The following is a 19,475-nucleotide window of genomic DNA, read 5'->3' on the forward strand; positions in this document are numbered from 1 at the left end:
ATTAAACAAATGTCTCACCTCAAAAATTGGAGGAACTGATCAGATTAATCAAGCTGTTCTAACAATCATGTATGGACTCATAACTGGGTTCAGAATTGATTATGTATTAGAAATTTTTAACCTGATCAAAAGGTCAATCATCACCAAAAATGGAAAATAATCTCACCTCTGCCATATCCGAGATTAATTTCTATTTTCATTTCTGAAACATTTGCTGCAAGAGAAATAGAAATTCCAATTCTGGAAAATCTGTGGAGATCAAACACAATGAAGGCCTGGAGTTCTAATCATGGATGGGAATCTGACAAAGATATTCCTATATTACCAGAAAGCATGCTATGTTTCATTTCACAAGACTCACAGTTCAGAATATAGCATGAGACACTTCTAACCAAATCAGACTCCACAACAGAAAGAGCCAGCAGAGAAGTTTTCAAATGCTCTTCATCACTGGAAGGAGATGAAGAACAAAAGTCAAGATCATCAAAAGAGGCAGGAGGAGAAGGAATTCTGATGATTACCAACGCACCAGATGATGCTGAAAATGATCAAATTCATGAAGGAAGAATTCATCCAGATTTTGATATGCTACAAGAGACAGCACAAGAACCTCATGCAGAATCACATATTGCGGGAAGAATTCATGAAGAAGCTCAGTTTGGTGGCACTGAAATTGAAACAACTGAAGTAATACATCATGATGAATCTCATATCACTGGTATATCTTTCTCAAGAACTGTTTTAGTTGATACTCACTCAACACAAACTAACTCAGAAAGTTCAGTAAATGTTTCTTACAACTTAGAACATAAAGAAACTGATGTTGATATAGCGGTTACTAGTGCTTTTAATCTCAACTCTGAATCAGAAAATGAGGAGGAGTATGAGGTCTCAACAGATAGAGATCAGGAAACTGATCAAGGAAATCTGGAAAAAGGTAATATGTTTACCTTAAAAACTTATGGAGAATCACATCTTGATGTGATTCAAGGATATAAGGAAATCCAGGATGAGAGTATGTCACTCACCCCTGGTGGAGATGATACTGGTAAAGCAAAAAGTGACCCTATCATTTCCAAAACAGCAGCAAATGTGTTTGCAGCTGGAATATTAGCAGGAACATCTGTTGTTCCAAATATCCCTGCAAAACCCATGGATCAAGAAAATCTGGAAACTATGTTGGAAAAAGTTTACAAAGTTTGCAAAAGAAATCCAGTGGAAGAAAAACTTGATATGTTGCTGTCAGAAATACAAGGTCAAAGGGCTTAAATGAAGACTTTGTCAGAATCAGTGGAAGCAATAAAGAAACAGACTGATGATAACACTGAAGCACTAAAGTCTCTTCAGAAGATGAAAGAAAAAGCACCAGAACTCAACATTTCTGCATCAGAAATCCAAATGATTCTCACAGAAATAGAAAAGATCAAAACACAAGTTGTAAATGTGATGGAGTCAAGACAATCAAGCAGTGGAAATAGAGTTTTGGAAGAAGTTACCATTCTAAGGGCAAGTAATAACAGTATCACAGATGCCCTTGAGAAGCTGTCAAAAGAATGGACTGAAAATCAGATGAAAGCTCAAGCTGAATTCAACCAAGTTCAGAAAAACATGGCCAGCAACTCAAAACTGGTAAGAGAAACACAACAACTAATGGAGAATATGTAATTCAATGTTGCAAGTTTAGCCAAAGTGGATCCTCAAGAACTCATGAAGGAAATTCCTGTTTTAAGCTCACATCAGAAAACTCCAAAGTCAACTCCTCAACAATCATCAACCACACCAATCACCAAAGCTGATACCACAATGATGAGACCACCTCCAAATATTCTAAAAGGAGAAATGTTGAAAAGGCTAGCAGCTGCAAAACCTCAAGTCATTACAAATTTGAAACTGCTAGCTGCTGTTCCAAATCCAACAATATCTGATGACTCAGCAATAAGCAAATATATGAATATACAAACAATGAAGGAATGGGAATAAGAAGGTGAGTCAGAGGCAAAGTCAAAGATTGTTAAGAGAAAAATCTCAGAAACCAAGTCTGTCATGGTTAAAGAAATTGCCAGGGATGTTATGACGTTTCCTGAATACAATCTGGTGAGTTACTATTTGACAAAAGAAGATGAAATGCCAAGATCACTATCTCCTACCAGACCGGGGTTAAGAGAAGAAAGAATGAAAAGAGGGTCATATAGCATTCACAAACACAATGGGAATCCGGTAAGGAGAATTATAAAGGTGGATGAAGTGAAAGTTGCAACTGATGATATAGGAGGAACTTATGTACAAAACAGATACACACTTCAAAGAGAAAATGGGAATGAACAGAAGGTGACCATTGAAGAATTAGCTGACCAGTTGCATCCTTTGGACATTTTGTTCATGAAGGATCAATATGAAAAGGAAAAGAAAAATAACCAAGAGGTCAGAAGGGCATTGAATGGCATATCAAAGGCTGGAATATTGCTATTTGAAAGAATGGCTTTTTCAGACTTTGATCTATGCATCAATTATGAACATTTGCACAACAAAAAGGTGTACTTTAGATCACCTAAGACAAAAGTTCCCTCAGAAATATTAGATGATGCAAGGTCTGGGGACATCATTATGCAGACAAGCAAAGATGGAGAACAAGAATATGGTGTAATCTTCAGAGACCAAGACAATAACAAAGCTCTATTCAGAAGTGTTGACATCTGTAAGTACTCAAATCAAACTCTGAGGTATATCTTGAAAACCATGAACAAAAGACAAGAACATCTTCAGAAGATAGAGAAGAACTTGGAGGGAAGCAGAAATGATTGAAGAATTGATCCAAGGAAGAGAATGGTACAAAGACATGTATGTTAGCTGCAATAAGTATATCTCCTACAAAAAGAAGATAAAGAAAGGAGATGTGCATAAGAGAGTGAAGCTGAATTAAAACTTGTTTATTTTTTCTTCATCTTTTATGTAATTTGTTTTTCAAAACTTTAGCAACTGGTTTAAATTTGCAAGTATTAAGTTTCCACTGTTTGGAAATTTTATATTCATGAGGTAGTTCATTTTCTTACAATACTTAGGGGGAAACTGTTAGGAAACTTTATTTGTAAGTATTGAAGAAAATCTCAATCAACTGGATCTCTGAAGAAGATAACAGTCCTGAAGATCACAGCAAGATAAAGAAAATTAGATAGGACAACTGAAAAGCAAAGTATCTACTACAAAGAATCACAAGTTGATCAAGAGTTGATTTGGATTATCAAAGAAGGTCATTTCTAATGGATCTGATGATATTTCTGATGAAATATCATCAGTTTCTGACAATTCTGATCACCAGACTTTCTGATGATTTATTCACCAGAATTTCTGATAAGGTGGTTTATCAGAAATTCTAATGAAAGACCCACTTGTCTAAAAATCACAACTCTATCCTGCCACCCATGACCGAAGCATGACATTATTGGTTATCATGATTACAAATGCAACTTGAACGATGGATTCAATGAATATGTCAAATTGCTACTTTACGCAGGACTTATTGCATAAATAAACAATTGTTTATTCATGTCCACAGCCGTCTAGAAATAGAAGGCTCGAGAGGCAGAAGATACTTGAGTTTGAAGCTTAGCATTCATATACAAACACCCAAACTCCACTGCTCTTCTCACCCACAGAAATCAAGATTCATTTGTATTAGATAATAATCTTACAATCACCTTGTTAAACTAATTGGTTTCAAAGTGATATAAACTTGATAATTCTGTAGGTCTTGTTTCTTGAAAGTCTGATTTCCATTTCCGCACATCTTTTTCACATATACTGAAATCACTTGCCATATTACGTAAAAAGAAGTTGTTAAGGCCATACTGGGTCCAACACCGGTTGTTCGGTTGGTTACGGGTTCGTTAAGGTGCTAAACTTTGCAGTTTAGTGTGCTTTATGTTACCCTTTATGACAGTTTCAATTCCCGACACTTAGGAAAGCATTCAGGACCATTTAACCATGTTTCTGCATGATATTAAGTTGTTTAAATGCTGAATTTGCTGATTTTCTGGAGAATTCTACAGTTTATGTGAGTTTTAGGCACTTTCCGGAACTTAAACTATCACCAGGAAGGCAGTTTTGTGATCCTTACTTTCCTACACACTATACTTGTGTAATACTTGGTTTCTGGCCCATTTTGTACCTCAATACAATGTCTGTCTATCTACTGAATTTTGTCAGCATTTTTCTGATTTGTCTGATAACTGTGCTAACTGTGCTTTGTGCATCATTTGAATCAATAAAGTTCCCGTGCAACAATGATATGACATTAAGCAATATGTGATGCACATGTATGTATAAGACAATAATCAGAAAGCAATTCAAGTCATTAATTGTAATTCCGCATAGTCATTACGCACTAATCACTGTTTAATAATTGTACGGATGCATGCAAATTTGACAGTTGTCACAGCTTACGGATTGTAAGCCCCATACTCATATGGTCCGTAAGGACCACCCAGTTGCAGATTTTGCCTTGATCTCCAACTTCTACCAAACATCACCATCTCTTGACACCTAGCAATGTTATTGCCACCTTCCTTCTGCTTCTAACACCTCATAGGACACTTATGATCATCATAGAACATGTTTCAACACATGGCAACATCCTATGATCATAATTCAAGTATAAATAGCCACCAAAGTTCACATTGCTCCTTGCTAATTTCATTTCTTTCTCTCTAAATCTGCTCTTAGAGCTTGTTTCCAATATTTGGAAGCCTCCTACTGAGTTCCTAATTTTCCTAGAATACAAGTAAGTGTTCTTCCCTAGTCTATTTCATTATTTTGGGTATTTATGAGCCAAAAGTCAAACACTTTGACTTTTTATTTGACTTTCGGTTCTGACCATTTTGGTCAAGTCCAAGTTCAAATTGAACTTTGCAACGTGATCATAATTACGAAGGTATTAATCCCTTGCGATTTAACCCTCTCATTATCACGTTTAGTAGGTGAAATGACGAGTCAAAAGTTTACGAATTAAAAGTAAAAAATGCATAAAAATGCATTTTACGACGAAAGTGTTTTTGGGTATTAAAACTTAAAGTTTTAACACCAAATTAGTTTTATAACATTATTAGACGTGTTCAAACATGTCTAACTTGTCATTTCTAGTTTTAGTGCTATTTCGTTAGTCGAAAGTCGAGCGGTTTGACCACCGCTTTGACTTTCGAATCTGACCCGTTTGGTCAACTTTAGGATCCGACCAAGCCAGTATTATGACCATAGTATTATAGGGAATAACCTTCAGAGGTTATACCTTATGGTCGTAAGGTTTAGTTAGTTAAATGACGAGTTGACTATATGTTCTTTTAAAATGCCGAAAATACCTTTTTTGCGCATAAAATAGTTTTAAACATATAAGATCATTGTTTTGACATCCAAACTGATCACACAACATTATTCGACTTGTTTTTACACATTAGACTCGTCATAGGACCCTTTCGACCATCTGAGCCCATAGTTACGCATACGACCCGTTAAAGTAGTGCAAACCACTTTAGTGATTCGTAACGGGTCAAAACCCTTTTAAACACCTTCTAATCAGAATGTAAGGTATTATTAACCATATTACACGGGATCCTTAACTCATTTGGTTTATAAACCTCATTCTATCCAATCTTCCGTTCAAAGTCACATTATACACTAACCTTAGTTATCTGATACATTAGGAACCACTTGAACACTTGAGCTTTGCTATTCGATTGAAAAAGACATATACGCAAACTTGTGAGTACATAGTTCCCCCCTTTCGTTTTTCAAATGTTTTGGGGTGATTCATATGTGTTAACAGATTTCTTAAATGAATGGCATATGTGTTTACTAAGTGCTTTTGTGTATAATTCTTATGAAACAAGACGAAACAATGACGAGCCGAATCCTTTTAGGATATTTCTATTTTAATAGTCAGATTCTTAAAGGATATTTAAAGTGCTATTATAAATCCTTGATTGGATTTCTAAGAGTACTTTTCAACGAATGGACGAGATGATGAACGAGTATTTATGTGTAGAGTAGTGTAGGTGATTTAGATAACGAAACGAGTGTAATACAATGAGAACACGGTGGATACGTCGCGGGTACTTCCTATACATAGGTGTTCTTATTGTATTACCCTACGTGGCGTTATCCGAATCACTTTAGGATTTTAGGTTTTGATGAGAAGAAGACAAGATATTGACACAAGCCGAATCCTTATAGGATCATTTCTATCTTAATAGTTAGATACTTATAGGATATTTAAAGTACTAATTCAAGTCCTTGATTGGATTTCTTTGAGTACTTTATAATTTATGAGACAAGACAGTGAGACCAGTCGAATCCTTATAGGATCTTTCTATCTTAATAATTAGATTCTTATAGGATAGTTAAAGTACTAATTCAAGTACTTGATTGGATTCTATGAGTACTTTATAATTTATGAGACAAGACTATGAGACAAGCCGAATCCTTATAGGATCTTTCTATCTTAATAGTCAGATTCTTAAAGGATATTTAAAGTACTATTTTAAATCCTTGATTGGATTTCTAAGAGTACTTTTTAACGTATGGACGAGACGATGAATGTGTGTTTATGTGATTAGTAGTGTGGGTGATTTAGATAATGAATCAAGTGTAATACAATAAGGACATTGTGGATACGTCACTGGTATTTCCTATATATAAGTGTTCTTATTGTATTACCCTTCGTGGCGTTATCCAAATCACTTTAGGATTTTGTGTTTTGATGAGATGATGTACAATTGCCAAATCCTTGTAGAATCTTCTTATTTTAAATATGTTAGATTCTTAGAAGGATACCTAGAGTACTATTATCAATCCTTGATTGGATTTCTAAAAGCATGGGCGAAGCTTTTAAGGGGTGGGAGGGGGCGGCCGACCCCCCGAACTTTTCGCTCAGTAGTGGAGAGTATGTAGTTTTCGTATAGAAATTTTTTGGTATATACGTTTCGACCCTCAGTTTTATATAAAATTTTAGGTCCGGTGACTTCCACCCCCCCCCCCCCCGGTCGGAAATCTCAAGCTTCGCCACTATGACTAAAAGTACTCCTACAAGTCCTTGACCAAATTCTATGTTATGACGAAACAAGTACAAGAGAAACAAAGACAAATGTACATTTTTTGACGACATAAAAAATACTTGGTATTAATCATATTGCCATTTACAAATAAACTTTTGACACAAGTTTTATTATCAAGACAATATATTGCAATACTAAACTTTTTAGCATTTATTGGTTTTCAAGAATTCCATTTTCAATTGACAACTTACGTAGTTGTCAAAGCATTGCAATACCAAACCTTTTGCCATTAATTTGGCCAACAAAACCTATGTACTCACCAGCATTCTTTGTTGACGATATTTTCACATATGTTTCAGGTTTTGACAATTCAAGCATGCTACACATAGGAATGCGTTCGAGCCTTAGACTTCTTTAAACTAAAGACAATTACATGTATTCTTTGTATTGTAAAACAATGTTAATATAATGAAACTGTTAGTACCATGTGTTCTGAGCAATTTGTAACATGACTCCCCGACGATTCCGCCACGGGTTGTTTATATACGCGGTCAGGGTGTTACATAAACAAGTATTACACAATCTACACAATGAATTTGCATGCTTGATAATAAAATGAATACGAGATTTGCGTGACACGTTGATACATCCTACAATGTTTAACAATAAAAAGGGGGAATGATTTACTCACTGTTTACGAAGATCAGTCCACGAAATGATACTGCACGAGAAAACGAATAAATCCAAATGATATCACCCTATAATATATAAATACAACAACTAAACAAACAGAACGATGTAAACGAGACTAAGGATTCAGGTTCTTTTATTCAGGGACTTTTGTGTAAACAATATTTGTTATATAAATTCCTAACCTATATACATATATATAATGGTGACTTTGATTAGGATTATTATTTCAACTAGTGGTATCAATCCGGCGCGTTGCGCTTGGGACTAGTCGGAGTTCGATTCGGTTCATTATGATTTGTGGCGGTACATGCACTTGTAAAATAAAAAAAAAACTATTGTACAAATCTATTTAATTAAACCGTTACAAATACATAATTTATAAACTGTTAAAAATACAATAACTTTTATACATGTGACATGACGTTGCGACACATGTTTACAAAAAATACCAAATACGATGAGATCGTGACAAATGGGATAGGCAGGTCGTTTGAGGCTCGGAAGTCAAAACTCGTTACGACCGCAAGAGATTACCCATATGTTATTATACCATAACAAGAAACTGAATTCACATTGACATCACGGTTGCCACACCAAATATAGATCCAAATCATGAAACAATTATCATGGATTTTAATTTAGCCTGACCCGTCAAGTTTTCACTTGCCAAGCCACGCTTAGGGGTGAGCAAATTAACCACCATAACCGATAACCGAACCATAACCGACATAACCGAACCACTAATAACCGATAACCAATATAACCAATGGTTATGGTTATGAAACTTTGTATAACCGCTCAATCGGTTATGGTTACGGTTATGAAGCTTTGGTTAACCGATATAACCGAAACCGAACCGAACTTGTGATGTTAACTTTATATAATGGATTTGTGTTTTACAAAACCATATAGAGGGTTTTTACTAAGAAAAAAATATGTTAGTAACAAAATGATCTTGATGTAGATGCCATTTAGTTTGATATAGAACTAAGGTGTTATGGCCATATTATTATTATTTTTTTTTTGAGAATTACCTTATTAAAAAGAACTCTAAATCGGTAGTTTAACCAAAAAGTTTAGTCTCCGTTATCTTATAAAATAGGCTCAAGCTAAGTTTAAATCGTGCACAACGCTATTTATTTCAAACCTTGCTTGGTTACTTAACCGAAATTAACCAAAACCGAACCATAACCGACTTCATAACCGATTAACCGTAACCGAAGTTTAGTTATGGTTACGGTTACGAAAACTCCATAACCGAAATAGCGGTTATGGTTATGGTTAATAGTAAAAACCGAACCAAACCGACCCATGCACACCCCTAGCCACGCTAAATATAGATCCAAATCATGAAATAACCCGTCAAGTTTTCACTTGCCAAGCCAAAAAATTGAACAAAATTGACTGAGAAAATCACCTCTGCGGAATTGAAATCTATTTTCACTACTTCCTTTCAACTCGAATACATTTTTCCAAATCAAATCTGTTTCTATTTCTAGGGTCTTTAATTCGTTGATTCTGATTAACAAAAAGCTTGAAGATTTACAAAATGTGTTGTTTACTCCGTCATGTAAGTGAATATGTTGAAGTGTGAATCGGTTTGGTGTCTAGTTTTTATTTTTATTTTTAATAAAATGCTGTGTTCCAGAGATCCACTTAAGAGGGGGAGGGGAGGGGAGGGAAAATGGAGTTTTTTTTTGCCTGATAATAGTCTTTCCAATTTGGAAAGACATGGAGGGGAGGGGAGGGGAGGGATGGGGAGAGATTTTTAACTCGGGAACACACCCTAAAAGAGTTATGTAATTTCTTTAAATTGCAAGGGCATTTCAGAAACTTCACCATATTAAACAAAAAATCAAACCTTTTCTTCGAGGGACTCCTTTGAAAACCTACCTAAAGCCAGCCAGCCGACTCTAGGGTTTAAGAAACCCGCATATATCTGAAACACCTTAAACCCTAAACTATTAATACTCACTCTCACCACCATGGTCCTAATCTCCTTGATTGCAGATGGGTTATGCTCCTCCTCCTACTAACAACACGAAACTCAAACCACAACAACAACCGCTTGATCAATCTTTCGTAGAAGTCGAAGACTCTTTTCTTGACACTCTTTTAAATTTTGAGGGTTGGGTTGAAGATCATCCGAACATATCACTGGCTGAAGTTATGAACCCAGAACAAAACCCTAGGTTGGAACAAATGAACACTTCAGAAGGGTCTAAAAATTTAGGGGATTTGATTGAGGAACAGATTGGTAAGGTTTGTTTAACATCTGGTGCTGAATTAAAGGAAGAAGTGAATGATAACAATGTAAGTAACGGTGATGTTGATAATGGTGAAGTGAAAACTGTTGAGGGTGACGTGGAGGATTCTGAGGAGGAGGATGAATCGAGTAGTAGTGGTAATAGTTTGAGTAGTGATGATGATGATGAGGAGGAGGAGGAGGAGGAAGAGGGTGTAAAAGGTGAGGGTGAAATGGAAGAAGGGGAGATAAAAGATGAAGTAATTGCTTGGAGTGATGCTGATGATGAAGATGGTGATGGAGTGAAAGGCCCGATTCGGTCCAAGAATGAGGTTCAGGTAATGCTTAACTGTTGTGTTCACACTGTATGTTTTTTGCTTCGTCGGTTGATGATCAGTAGACCTGGGCTGGGAAACTTAAAAGTTTGTTTATTTTGGTTCGGGTAAAAATGGATTTGGGTCATAACAGGCTGCTTTAGAAAATGATTATTTTAGCTTTAGGTCAAGAAAGATTCGTGTTAGCAAGCACCAATATTTATGCAGTCTGCTTTGCTTGATTTTAAAATTGTAAAGTGCGCCCATCAGGAGGTATAACATGATGAGATGGGTGCCTTATGCAGTTAACTAGTACTAGTATGTGAACAAATTTGACATTTCATTGCCAGTGGTGGAGCCGTGGAGGCATAAACTGTTTTTACTGAGGTCATTTTTTTGGAAATTTGTATGCTTATGGAAAAGGGGTTTTTTTACTGGGTCAGGTCACCGAATTTACTTGCCAGTCACTGAAATGTTTTGGGTTTTCAATGTGATTTTAGTTACATTTTGATGAATTTATAGGTGATTGTACCGTAATATACATAAGTCCAGCCTTGATTACAAGGGTTCTAATGGACGTATTGTTGTAAACAAGCAGTACCATTCAAATGTTGGTGCTTTATTCATTAACTTACTTGGCATTATATAGCCTCACAAAGACTCATGACTCAACAACTGAATAGCAACGTACATCAGAAAAATAGGAACAGGATTACTACATCAAACCCAAAGACTAGCCGGCAAACTTGGTCAAATGATGACTGTTATTCTTCAGTTCCTCCCCTAAACTGAACAGTGCTAACTTTCAGTTTCTTTCCACTAATCCACTATTCCCACAGACTGTAAAAACTTTCCAGCTTGATGGGCTTGGTCATCAAATCAGCCAATTGATCCTCGTTACTGCAGAATGCTAACTTCAGTTCCTCTTGATTTACCAACTTGGTTTTAAATTGCGTGATGCGCTCCGATGCGTTTGGTCCAAAAATCTGATGCGTGATGCGTAATGCGTGATGCGAACGCATCACGTATGCGATGCGCTCTTTATAAAAGTATACTAAAAAATTATTTATACTAATACAATCGACATAATAAGATAAGAATTGTGCTTTTTGGTTCAAATCAAGCTTCCTAAAATGTTTCTAGAACCATAAAAAGTGTTTAGGAACCATAATGGTTCAAATCAAGCATGCTAAAATATTAATTATTGAAAAAACCCAACCCATTTCATAAAATCTGGGAAAAAAAACGTAACAAACAATGATGCGTGCATCATGGCGCATTTTGCGAAGGGCGCATTACGCGCAATTGTCGCAATATCACCGCATCATGTAAACGCAACGCATCAGGTGTTGCGATGCGCTCTTACTAGCGCAACGGGCGCATCACGCATTATGCGCGCATTTTAAAACCAAGTTTACCAAGTCCCTTAAGTAGTGATATCTCACGTCTATATGCCTATGCCATAGTTATTAAAGCGAGCGCCCAGGCGCAAATAAAGCCCCAGGCCCAACAAATCGCTCTGAGTGCGCCTCGCGCCATTAATAATTATGGTTCATGTCAGTTATTAAAGCGAGCGCCTAGGCACAAATAAAACCCCGGGACCAACAAATCGCCCTGAGTGCGCCTCACGCCTTTAATAACTATGGCCTATGCATCATTGGATTCATTGATAACTTGATAACTTTATGGTTGAAGTGTTATCACACATCACTTCAAGTGCTCCTTCCTGTTTTTCTCTCAGATCCTCCATTAAACCTTTCAGCCATGGCAGTGAGTGACATGCACAATTTGTTGCTGCAACATATTCCACCTCCGTAGAGGATAAAGTGACAATCTCCTGCTTCCTCAAATTCCAACAAATTGCTATACAGACATACATACATACCCGGATGCACATTTCCTATCTTCTACATCCCTTGCATAGTCACTAATACTATCATAGAACAACCCATATGCACCTATACCTTTCAAATATTTTAATACTTGCTTTGCAGCGTTTAAGTGATCCATCTTTGGTTTGGCCATTAACCTAGATAATAGACATAGAACATTGCGTGTAACAGTAACATACATAAGGCTGCCAATCAATTGCGTGTATCGTGTAGCGTCCACAGCCCCCTACACCTTCTTTAATCAAAACAACTATAGGATTTACCACTGCATTGCAGTCCTGCAATCTGAATCCTTCAAGGATTTCTTGAATGTATTTCTTCTGACAAACACGAATAGCTTCCTATGTTTGTTTCACCTTTGCACCAAGAAAATATTTCATCATTGCTAGATCTGTCACTTCGAATTCATGTTGCATGGAACTCTTGAAACTTCCACAGATCATAGGATTGTTCCCTGCATATATGAGTCCAAATAGAAAAAAAGGTTGATTTTCTTGAAAGTTTTAAGATTGCACAACATGCGAGTCACAGTGATGAACACAAAAATTAGAAGCAAATCAACAATTAACACAAACTTATACAAAAATCCTCAGGCATCCCACAAAATTGTAGAGCATATCATAGTTCTTAAAGCGAGCGCCCAGGCGCAAATAAGGCCCCGGGCCCAACAAATCGTCCTGAGTGCGCCCTGGGTTTAAAAAAGCGCGCCTGAGGTGCGCCTAGGCGCAGCCTCTGGGGCCTTTTCGCTCAGTGCCTTGTGTAATTACAAGAAGCGCCCAAAAAGCGCAAATTTTAGGGTTTTTTTGGGGGCTTTTTGGCCTGAGGCGCGCACCTCATGTATCTGAAGCGTTTTACTGCAGAAAAATGTTGTACCTTGGGTTTTTTTACTTGTACATGTAAGTAAAATGGTATAAAAGCCTTATTTATAGCTATATTTTGGTTAAAGGAAGCTAAAAACCTATGGGTGTATGGGATATATAAAAAAATTATAAAAACATCTTGTGCCTCGGGTACGAAAAGCCCACCGCTTTTGCGCTTCGCGCCTCAATTTTAGACTTCGTTGCTTTTGTGCGCCTCTCACTTTTTAAAACCAAGAGTGCGCCTCGCGCCTTTAATCTTCAGTTTAGTTCATGTATGCCAATATAGTTATTAAAGCGAGCGCCCAGGCGCAAATAAGGCCCCAGGCCCAACAAGTCGCCCCGAGTGCGGCTCGCACCTTTAATAATTATGGAGCATATATACAAATTAAATGAATATATTATTACAGGGTGGGGGGTTGGGTCCAATTGGCAAAGACATTGGAGTTAAGGTGTTGCTCCCCTTGATATCAAGGGTTCGAGCCCCGCCGAAGGCGGATTTTGTGTAATTTAAGCCGTTCAAACAAATGAATATTATTACAATAATTAACAAAAGAATTAAAGAAATAAAGTTTAAGTTCTCCTGGTGTGCTGAGGAAGCGCCGAGTTTCCTGGATCAACACAACAATATTAGAACGCAAGTTAGGATTTTTAGATACACAAATACTACGGTGATCGGGCAAATCATCTCAAGCAGACTATATAAATGAATCGAGAAAGGGATCAGAGGAAAAAGATAACGATGGGGGAGAATCTGAAGCTGAATGGTTTGAATGAGAATCTGAAGGGTTTTGTTTTTATATTGAAAAACATAGAAGTTTGAAACTTAAAACCGTCTCTAACAAGACTCGAACTGCCAGCCTTTACCTGATATTTGACACGCTTTAACACTACACCACATGCATCCATTTTGATAAATACTGTGCTGTCAAACTCTAAAAAAGATTGGGGTCTACCGAAAATCTCGTGCTATGCGTCCTACATAAAACACAAATAAGATTGGTGTCGGTTAATCTCGAAGTCTTATACCTACCTCCGCCACTTTCCATTCAACGGGGCTCCGTTTTTTGAATCTGACCATCGATTGAGCAATGGCCAACAAATTAGACCATTGATTGAACAAATCGGATGATAAGAATATCCTACATTTTAATGCTTAAAAGTTGACGAGTTAAAATAATCATAGTTAATTTTACGTTTTATGTTTCATTGATCATCCATTCATCCTGATGGGTAGCTCTTGTTTTTTGTTGATTGCAGGATCTCCCTCCAGTCACTCCGGTGACTGTAACCATACAACCCCATCATCAGACACTTCCAGTTGGAGCTGTATTATCGGTAAGCTCACTGCAAATAAAGAAAAAAGCTGCCTTAGTTTTGTTCAAATTTAGGCCTTGCTAGTCCTATAAATGAACCGAAGGAACATGAACAGGGCTTGTTTGTGAAAACAAACAGACAGACATGAACACCTAAACAAACAGTTTTTCTTGTTCATGTTTGCCGGTTATGAAAATGACTCTGTACGTATTTTTGTCTATATTTGTTTGTTAATCTTCTAAAGGAACGTAAATGGATGAGCGTAAACGAATGTAAATGAATGGAATGAACGAACAAAAAGGAAGAAAATGTATGTGTTTGTTCATTAGTCGATTACCCAAGGCTTGTTTCTAAAGTTTGATTGGGCTTATAGGTTGATGCATGATGGGCCAATTAGTACTACTAATAAATAGTAAATAAAAGTTAATTCATATATAAACAGATGAACATAAACGCATGGTTTAAAAAGGAAGGCTTTCCGAGGCTCGCTTTGAGGCTTACGCCTCGGCTGAGGCTATGAAAAATCGCATAAAAGGCTTAGCCTCATAGGGGTTAATTGAAACCTAGGCCTCAGCTTGCCAAGGCTTTTCAAGGTGTAAGAGGCGCTGAGGCTTAGTGGAGCTGTGGCAGGGCCACGGCCCTGGCAAGTTTTTTAGCCGTAGTGCTAATTTTCCGCATTTCGATCCGAAATTTTGTATATATACTATGTTCGGCCCTGGAAAGTTTTTCGGCCGTAGTGCTAATTTTAGTGTCCGTGTCTTTCGGCCCTGGCAGGTTCAACGGGCAAGATCCGCCCTTGCTTATGAAAATTGATTTTTTTTTTTTAGTTTTGGATCCATTTAGTGTTTATTGGGCTTAATTGGTGGGCCAACCCAATAGTGGGCTAATTTTGGTTGTCGAACTATTTTATGATGTTTGTTTTATGTTAAACCTTGCTTGTTGAACTTTATGAATTATGATGTTTGTTTTATTACTAAAATTAGGTTTTTATAATGTTCATGATGTTTATTTTATATAAAATTATGAGATATATGTATACCTACTATTTTTTAATAATGTTTCAAGGCTTACGCCACATGAGGCCAAGGGAAGACGCCTCGATGCCCGTTTCCGCCTTTTAAACCTTGCATAAACGGACTTGATGAAGTGAAAAAAACATTGTTCGTGTTCAGTTACGAACTTCTTGCCAAATTCTTTACTAAACGTTTGGTTTGGTTAAAGGTCTAGTTTGACTGAATTTTTAATATTTGGTTTCGTTCGTACAGATTATGGGCTCTCAAGTGGTTGTGGAAGGAGTGGAGGTTCATAACCCTTTAAGTGAGGGCTCGATTCTATGGATCACAGAAAGCAGATCACCGCTAGGGTTAGTGGATGAAATATTTGGACCCGTAAAGAATCCTTACTATATCGTCCGGTACAACTCTGAAACCGAGATCCCTACTGGGCTCGAACAAGGCAGCTTGATCTCTTTTGTTCCTGAATTTGCAGATTATGTTCTAAACAACAACAATCTTTATAAAAAAGGTTACGATGCGTCTGGTGAAAATGATGAAGAGTTATCTGAAGAATTAGAGTTCTCGGATGATGAGAAGGAGGCGGAGTACAAGAGAATGATCAAAATGGCAAAGAGGGGATCAACTGGAGAGAAAAATGGGCGTACGAAAACGGATAAGAAGTCCAAAAACCGCGGTGGTAACTGGAAAAATGATCAACAGCCTTCGGCTAGTGGGCCTAATCATGGGCCTACAAGTGGGCCTAACAATGGGCCTACTTGCGGACCTACCAGTGGACCGTACGCGTTTTCACAGGCACCTAACATCCCTTCTGGAGTTTGGCCATTCGGGTTCTCGCCAATTCAGCTACAAAATATCGGGTTTCCTCCCAATGGACCGCCATTTATGCAACAGAACTTTATTCAGCAACCCTTTCAGAATCCACAATTCAATACTCCACCGGGCCAGATGTTTTCTGGTAACTTTGTTCCAGGTGTTCCTCCCAATTTTGGTGCATTTGTGTCTTGGCCTTCAGGTATGCCTCAGAATAACTTCAACCAATCACAAATGGGCCCGCCAATGGTGTTCGCGGGCTTACCACAAGGAGTTGCAATGCCTAATCAACTTCAAATGGAAAACAATAACGGTGTTGTGAGACCTTTTGTTGCTGCTGCAAATGGTGAAAGTTCTCAAAATCCTAATCAAGGCAACGGGTTTTCAAATCGTGGAGGGAGAAAGCCGTTTCAAAGGAGGGGTGGTTGTTTCAGAGGTGGCAGAAGTGGACCGCGATCCGGGTGAGTCGTGAACGTTTTGTTATTTTTTGGATTAGTTTTCTGTGTTTTATTTGTGATACAAAGAAGTAACTGCTGCTTTAGCTGCAAGTTATTTTGATGTAAAATTTATATTATGTTATATATGTGGTTTTAGTGTTTTCAAATTTTCTTATCTCAATTTAGTTTATTCGGCTTTCACTATACGAACCCGATGTTTTTCTTTGATGGGTTATCTACTATCTATCTGTCATACTACAGTTGACTTTTGTGGTCAACTGAATTGATCGATTATATGAACTTTCCAGTTTTGCTAAAAATTTAGTGCTTGATTATGCTTTGAGTATCGAGTAAATGTAGTCATTGCTGTTGAATGTGTTGGTTAGTTCATATTATTATTTTCGAAGTTGGCGTGTACTTAGTTTGACGGTCAAATGAATGGAGCTGAGCTGTTTGTGACTTGGAAGGGAAGCAACAGTAAAAGGTGTATTGAGAAGATATGCTACATATACTAATTACATAAATGCAATGCTATAATAATTAAAACAAGTGCGCTTTTGATATTGTTAGTTTTGATCACATAAACGGGTAGGTTTTTAAGTTTGTTGTTTTTGAAGTAAATTTAGGTTTAGGGTTAGGGTTGTTGGTTAGAGATGACGGAGACTGAGGTTGAAGAAGGAGAGGCTTGTTTTGAGGATAATATATCCCCTCTTACATTGCAAGAGTTGTTATTATAAAGTTGCAAATTTTTTACTTGGTTCATTTAATGGATTGTTGTTATTATAACTGGACTAAAAGCAATGTTTGAAAATCCGGTTTTTATACCGTATCGGATTTGGCTCAGAAGTGGGTTAACCGGATGTATCGGGCGGTTTAACCAGGTGTACCAGACGGTTTAACCGGTTCTACCGGACGGTTCAACTGGTACAATCAGCCGGTTTGAACCGGTTTTTAAAACATTGCCTAAAAGCATGATAGGATGATGAGTCTGATTCTGTTATTTATGTGTCTTCTTAGGGACTTGCAATCAAAAGAATCAGCATTGCTGGTTGGTTTTATGTTTGTTGGGTTGTGACTGTTTGTGGTTCATTGAATTCAGAGTTCTGTATGGTCATTTTGACTTGGAGCACCTTTTTTTTTTTTGAACGGCCAACAGATTCAATCACGAGCACTTTCGGGGTACCCACTGGACAAATGGAGTACTCCGAGAGTAACCCGAGTCCACCACCAATTCCGGGGAAAACCCAGTAATCCACCCGCCCGTAGGCACGACGGTGAAATTACCGGTAAAACCTGTTTGGCTCAAGGATCCAACCCAGGTTTCCCTAGATCTCCTATCATGTCCACCAGTGCCTCACTCTGCACCAAGTGGGAGTTGAATCTATATCTCTCAAGAGAAATGCAAAACTTTCACCACTTGATTTAGAGATCATTAGCTGACTTGGAGAATCTAATGTCAAGAGTAGCAATATGTAATTCGAGCTTCACATGAATTTAAACAGTGATATAGCTTATTAAATGGGCTTAGCAAGAGAATATCTTGTAAATGAATAACAAACATATTTAAGCGTTTTAGATTTCAAAAACAAAATATAAATACAATTGAGTATTTAACATAATACATAAATAACTTATAAGAAACAAACCCTCACAGTTATCTTTAAATTTGCGTGCTCGAAATTACATAGAAACACAAAAAAAGTAAATAACATAACTAAGGGTGTCCGGGGCACCTTAGGTGACCCCCTTAGGTGACTCCATTCACCTATTAGGTGAGCATTGCCAACACTTAGGTGAGTTAGAGAGAGAGTAGAGAGAGAGGGTGAAATAGGTGGGGAGTTGCCGAGAGAGGGGAGGAGAGAGGGAGATCTTGACCAATCAATGCTTTTCTTCTTTTTTTTTTTTTTTTTTTTTTTTTTTTTAAAAAACCAATTCACCTAAGAGAGGAGTGCCGCCATCAAAAAGGGGTATTAGGGGAGTGTTAGAGGGGAGTTGACGTGGCATTTTATGGTTGGTTATGTGTAAGAGGGGGGACTCACCTAAGAGGTGAGCACCCCTTACACCCTAAATTGCTTGTAACCAACATTTTAAGTCATTGACATAAAAATACACATGTTCATCACTCCCATTACCTCTGTTTCACCTGCTTTGGGCCTAATCAATTTACGATTTTGTCCCCACTTTAAAATTACGATTTTGCCATCAGTTTAAAATTACGTTTTTACCCCCAGTTCAAAATAAAATTATGTTTTTGCCCCTAGTTAAAAATTACAATTTCGCCATTAGTTTTGTTCCTCCCAGATAAATTACGATTTTGCCCTCAATTTAAATTTGCATTTTTGTCATCGTTTTTTTCTTTTCCAAGAAAATTACGATTTTGCCCCCATTGTATAACTACACACACAAGATGAGGGAATAGTGTCAGGAAGCTGCCTGACACTCCCCTATTGGCCCAACCAATTTACGATTTTATCCCCGCTTTAAAATTACGATTTTGCCGTCATTTCAAAATTATATTTTTACCCCAGTTCAAAATAAAATTATGTTTTTGCTCCCATCTAAAAATTACCATTTTGCCCTTGGTTCAAAATTACGATTTTGACCCCTTTAAATTTACAGTTTTGCCAGTAGTTTTGTTTTTTCTCCACCCAGCCAAATTACGATTTTGCCCTGAATTTAAATTTACATTTTTCCATCGTTTTCCTTTGCTTTCACAGTTAAATTACGATTTTGTCCCAGTGTAAAATTACAGTCATGCCATCGTTTTGGTTTTTTTTTTTTTTTACAAAACTATAGAAGTGCTTTGTTTTAATTGTTTGACTTGGTGTAATTTTTATTCGTGTCAGGCGGT

At 37.2% G+C, this 19,475-nt stretch overlaps 1 protein-coding gene across 1 annotated transcript; it reads left to right on the forward strand.

Moving 5' to 3' along the window:
- The first annotated feature begins 9,601 nt into the window (after window positions 1–9,601).
- Window positions 9,602–16,791, forward strand: LOC110940485 (H/ACA ribonucleoprotein complex non-core subunit NAF1). The gene is made up of 3 exons (XM_022182023.2): window positions 9,602–10,319; window positions 14,305–14,382; window positions 15,627–16,791. Exons 1-3 carry the CDS (start codon window positions 9,747–9,749, stop codon window positions 16,650–16,652), a joined length of 1,677 nt encoding a protein of 558 aa, XP_022037715.1. The 5' UTR covers window positions 9,602–9,746; the 3' UTR covers window positions 16,653–16,791.
- Window positions 16,792–19,475: the final 2,684 nt, after the last annotated feature.

This window comes from Helianthus annuus, chromosome 5 (genome assembly GCF_002127325.2).
Source record: "Helianthus annuus cultivar XRQ/B chromosome 5, HanXRQr2.0-SUNRISE, whole genome shotgun sequence".
NCBI lineage: Eukaryota > Viridiplantae > Streptophyta > Magnoliopsida > Asterales > Asteraceae > Helianthus > Helianthus annuus.